The 2525-nt window shown below is 26.0% G+C and overlaps 1 protein-coding gene across 2 annotated transcripts in view; it reads right to left on the bottom strand.

Moving 5' to 3' along the window:
- The window catches only part of LOC130805241 (protein kinase STUNTED-like), a 9552-nt gene extending 7686 nt beyond the window's left edge, over positions 1-1866 (bottom strand). Inside the window, exons 1-4 of one of the 2 annotated variants that reach the window (XM_057669922.1) lie at positions 1502-1866; positions 1023-1096; positions 810-928; positions 122-237 (exon numbers count right to left, since the gene is read on the bottom strand). In XM_057669922.1, coding sequence (XP_057525905.1) covers positions 122-237; positions 810-928; positions 1023-1096; positions 1502-1670 — 478 coding nt within the window. In that variant the 5' untranslated portion in view covers positions 1671-1866. The remainder of the gene's footprint in view (positions 1-121; positions 238-809; positions 929-1022; positions 1097-1501) is intronic. The other variant, XM_057669923.1, reaches the window with a different exon arrangement.
- Positions 1867-2525: the final 659 nt, after the last annotated feature.

Raw genomic sequence — 2525 nt, 5'->3', positions numbered from 1 at the left:
AACAACTCAATTAAAAAATTGGTGGTTAATGTTGTATACTTTTATGAATTATAAATACAAAAATAAAATAAAATAAAATTAAAAATTAAAAAAAAATTATTAAGATGGAAATTAAAAGAACCTGGTGAATGATCATTAGAGAGCCTTTGAAAGACAACTTTGCCATTATGGACAGTGAAGATTCCAGTGGTTGAAGGCAAATGCTTTGCACAATATTTAGCAGTTGACAATCTACCCCTGAAATAAATTACTGTTCATTGTGATCAGAAAGAACTACATTATTAGATCATGACAATTCATCACATAATTATTTTGTAGGTCAAATCGTGCAGATACAACCATAGGGCACCTATGGGCTTGGGTCGAAAAACTCATGGATAATGAACGTTGACTAGAACACACAATTGATGAGGTTTATTCTTTCCTAAAACTGTATGAAATTAGGAGGATTAGTCACTAAATATTACATTTAAGTCTACAATTTTGAACCCAGTGTCTTAGTAATGCGAATCTTCACCATCCCATGTAAATTATTTTCAATATATAGAACTTTAAATTTAAATTAAAAAATGGTTATAATATTAAGCATTTCACATTTGCAAACACAAATCACTCTATCGAACAATTTGGAAACATTATTACAAATAATATAGAATCGATTACATAAAATGAAACAAGTTAACCTCGTATGAAACCAATTTACATGAAATTAAACAAATCATTGTCGTTAAAAATGAAACTAATTTCGGATAGAGGGAGTAATAAATATATTTGTATGATTTTTATCCAAATTAATAGCTTTTTCTTACCTAATTGAACATGGTTTGCTAATACCAACAATTACAGTAGTAGCAGCAGAATCTATACCCTCTTCTACAATGCTCTTTCTTATTGAATTTCCAGGTAATATCTTCCCACTAAGTTTTACCTGAAAATTTATTTATTCAATAAATTCATCATATTCTTCTTATTTTATTGAATCACCAAATCAAAATAAAAATTCAAAAACAGAGGAAAAATACCTTCTTAATATCACATAAGCCCTTATAAATCTCTAGATAATCATCCAACAATACCTTCTCCTTTGATTCATCATCTAAAACATAGTATAACAATCAGATATACACAAGAAAAAAAAAATTAACAATATGATATTCTTCCTATAACATATCTTAGCTCTCAACTATCAATTTAAACTTTTAATTGAGTTGATTTTTTGACATGGTAATAAAAATATTCAATATGAGAAAAATCTGATCATTAAGACTCCAAAATATGTTATATACTTTAAAAATTTGTGCTGTATCTACGCTTTTAGCACAAGAAGATTTAATATGGGGGCGTATTAGAATATATATCATATCATATAGCCGTAACCACCAGCTTAAACTTTTGGTTTAGTTGTATTCTTAATAATTTGGCCTTTACACAGAAAAAGGATAAGCGTATTAGAGGCCACAACTTTATTAGTTTTAAGATTTTAGTTAAGTTGATTTCTTACCGAAATTTCTGCAAATATGAAGAGCAATAACATGATCACAAGCCTCAGCAACCTTGACAATAGCCCAACCAAGAAGCTCTTTGCTTTCTGAATCGAATCGAATTGAAACTAAAATCTTTCTTCTTTGATGAGTTTGATCATGTCCTAATACTTCCTTCAAAATTGTCATATTGAATCTTTTTATTTTTTTAGTAAATATTTCTTGATGGAATTTGTTCTTCAAATATTCATTTTTAAGCTCCAAATACAGAGCTTTAAACAAGCCGATAAATTTAAAGAAAGCCCATCAAGAAAATCCCTCACATAACCCTACTTTTAATTAGATAACAAACAAAAAGAGGGCCTCCTGAGATTAGGTAATAAATTCCCACATTTAATATTCCCATGAGAGGTCAATAGGTAGAAAATTACTATTGGTAATGAGCACTAAATAAGAAAAGTACGAATAAGTTATAGTATAAATTTTTATGACGTGTATTATATCCATTTTATATTAATTAATAAAAATTTGCTTATAAAAAAGTTTTTGTTTATGATTTTTTATTATTACCTGACTAGATAAATACCCGTCCTTCGTAAGGAGATTGAAAAAATATTCTTAATTTAATTACATATTTATATAAAAAATTTGTAAGGTTATTTATTTTTTATATATAAAGGTTATTGGGTAACGTTTTAAACATTATAATTTTTCTTATAATAATAATAATATTATTATTATTATTGATCATGAGCTGCATTATTTCTTTAATTTTCATTCACATATTTATAATATATTTTAATCTCATTTGTATTTTTCTTTCAATTTCCAATTAAATATATTTTTTTAACTATTTTTACTAACCTTTTCTTTATATTTGTCCCATTTTAAATTTAGAGCTAACTATATAAATAAATGTGTTTTTTTGTAGTATTTATATCTTTTTTCTATAAAGAAGAAAGTAAATTAATAAAAAAACATACGTCATAACATGTTGAATCCAAGCATTGAATAAGACCATTATTTTATAATGGAAAGATATTA

This window comes from Amaranthus tricolor, chromosome 2 (assembly GCF_026212465.1).
Source record: "Amaranthus tricolor cultivar Red isolate AtriRed21 chromosome 2, ASM2621246v1, whole genome shotgun sequence".
In the NCBI taxonomy this organism is placed as follows: domain Eukaryota; kingdom Viridiplantae; phylum Streptophyta; class Magnoliopsida; order Caryophyllales; family Amaranthaceae; genus Amaranthus; species Amaranthus tricolor.
The sequence above is the reverse complement of the archived record's forward strand: the minus strand, read 5'-3'. Positions and strand labels throughout refer to the sequence as shown.